This window comes from Octopus sinensis, linkage group LG28 (genome assembly GCF_006345805.1).
Source record: "Octopus sinensis linkage group LG28, ASM634580v1, whole genome shotgun sequence".
Classification (NCBI taxonomy): Eukaryota; Metazoa; Mollusca; class Cephalopoda; order Octopoda; family Octopodidae; genus Octopus; species Octopus sinensis.
In genome coordinates, this window is record NC_043024.1 from 10,664,652 (window position 1) to 10,666,571 (window position 1,920).

At 44.3% G+C, this 1,920-nt stretch overlaps 1 protein-coding gene across 1 annotated transcript in view; it reads left to right on the top strand.

Moving 5' to 3' along the window:
* Window positions 1-1,080: 1,080 nt before the first annotated feature.
* Window positions 1,081-1,920, top strand: part of LOC115225862 (adenylate cyclase type 6) — a 102,411-nt gene continuing 101,571 nt past the window's right edge. Inside the window, exon 1 of the mRNA XM_029796852.2 lies at window positions 1,081-1,182. Within this exon, the coding sequence (XP_029652712.1) occupies window positions 1,170-1,182 (13 nt within the window). The 5' untranslated portion in view covers window positions 1,081-1,169. The remainder of the gene's footprint in view (window positions 1,183-1,920) is intronic.

Genomic DNA, 1,920 nt, shown 5'->3' on the forward strand with positions numbered 1-1,920 from the left:
TAGAAACTTTGCCAGATCAGATTGGAGCCTGGTGCAACCTTCTGGAAAGCGGACGTTAAGCTACGATGATAATGATGATGATGTATGTATGTATGTATGTATGTTGTATGTATGTATGTATGTGTGTGTGTATGTATGTATGTATGTATGTGTGTGTGTGTATGTATGTATGTATGTATGTATGTATGTATGTATGTGTGTGTGTGTGTGTGTATGTATGTATGTATGTATGTATGTATATATGTATGTATGTATGTATGCATGCATGCATGTATGTATGTATGTATGTGTGTATAGGTCCCATTGGTTAGAGTGTCAGACTCACAATCATGAGGTAGTGAGTTCAATTCCTGGACCAGGCTGTATGATGTCTTCTTGAGCAAGACACTATTTCATGTTGCTCCAGTTCAGTCAGCTTTAGAAGAAATGAGTTGCAACATCACAGGTGCCAAACTGGTATGCATGGTATGCTGGTATGCATGGGTGACTGCTGGTCTTCCATAAACCACTTTACCTGGACTTGGGCCTCGGAGGGGAACTTTCCAGGTGTAATCTCTTCACAGTTTCACTCATTTAAAACCTAGAAATAATTATAAAAAGATTAAGTTATTCAACTTAATTAATTACTTTCTTCGTTAACTGAAACCTAACCTAATATGTTTTATCTTTTTCCTTTTCTCTTTTTCCTCTTCCTCTTCCTCTTTCATCTCCTCCTCCTCATCTTCCTCCTCAACTTCCTCCTCCTCTTCATCTTCCTCCTCCTCAACTTCCTCCTCCCCCTCATCTTCCTCCTTCTCATCTTTCTCCTCCTCTTCCTCCTCCTCATCTTCCTCTTCTTCCTCCTCCTCATCTTCCTCTTCTTCCTCCTCCTCATCTTCCTCTTCTTCCTCCTCCTCATCTTCCTCTTCTTCCTCCTCCTCTTCCTCCTCCTCCTCATCTTCCTCCTCTTCCTCCTCCTCATCTTCCTCCTTGTCTTCCTCCTCCTCTATCTTGTGATTCAACTCAACCTTACCCCCTCACCCTTTTTTTACCTTTATGAATTTTTTTTTCCTCTCAACCACTCCTTCTTCCCCCCTGACTTCTACTCCCTCCCCCTTGTAGGCAATGTCCTCCGCACCTGGACGCTGAATGCGGTACAGCAGCAAATCGCAGCTTACATCTACAACACCATGTCTGCTGTGGGTAAGTTCTTTTAATCATTAATCGTCAGTCTTTAACCGTTAATCTTTTACCTGCTATTTACTTCAGTCATTGGACTGCAACCGTACTGGGGTCCCACCTCAAAGGGTTTTTGCATTTTGCTTGCTTGCTTGCTTTGTGCTCTTGCTTCATAGGGCTGGGGTCATCCCAGGTTAGTGGTCCCAGGGGCGCCATCATGTGTAGAGCCAACCAGGTCCAGCAGAGTCGTCACCATCGCCGGCAGCCCCATGTCAGCCCCTCTGCACCCTCCAAAGTGACATCAGGCTTTTTGAGATCTTCCTTAATCACGTCCAGCCATCTGGTGTGGGGCCTGCCACAGGGCCTCTTCCAGCTCGCAGCTGCCTTTTATCCTCTTGGGGGCTATGAAATAAGTACCAGTTATGCACTGTGGTCGATGTAATCGACTTAATCTATTTGTCTGTCCTTGTTTGTCCTCTCTGTGTTTAGCCCCTTGTGGGTAGTAAAGAAATAGGTATTTCGTCTGCCGTTACATTCTGAGTTCAAATTCTGCTGAGGTCGACTTTGCCTTTCATCCTTTCAGGGTCGATAAATTAAATACCAGTTATGCACTGGGGTCGATGTAATCGACGTAATCCGTTTGTCTGTCCTTGTTTGTCCTCTCTGTGTTTAGCCCCTTGTGGGTAGTAAAGAAATAGGTATTTCGTCTGCCGTTACATTCTGAGTTCAAATTCTGCTGAGGTCGACTTTGCCTTTCATCCT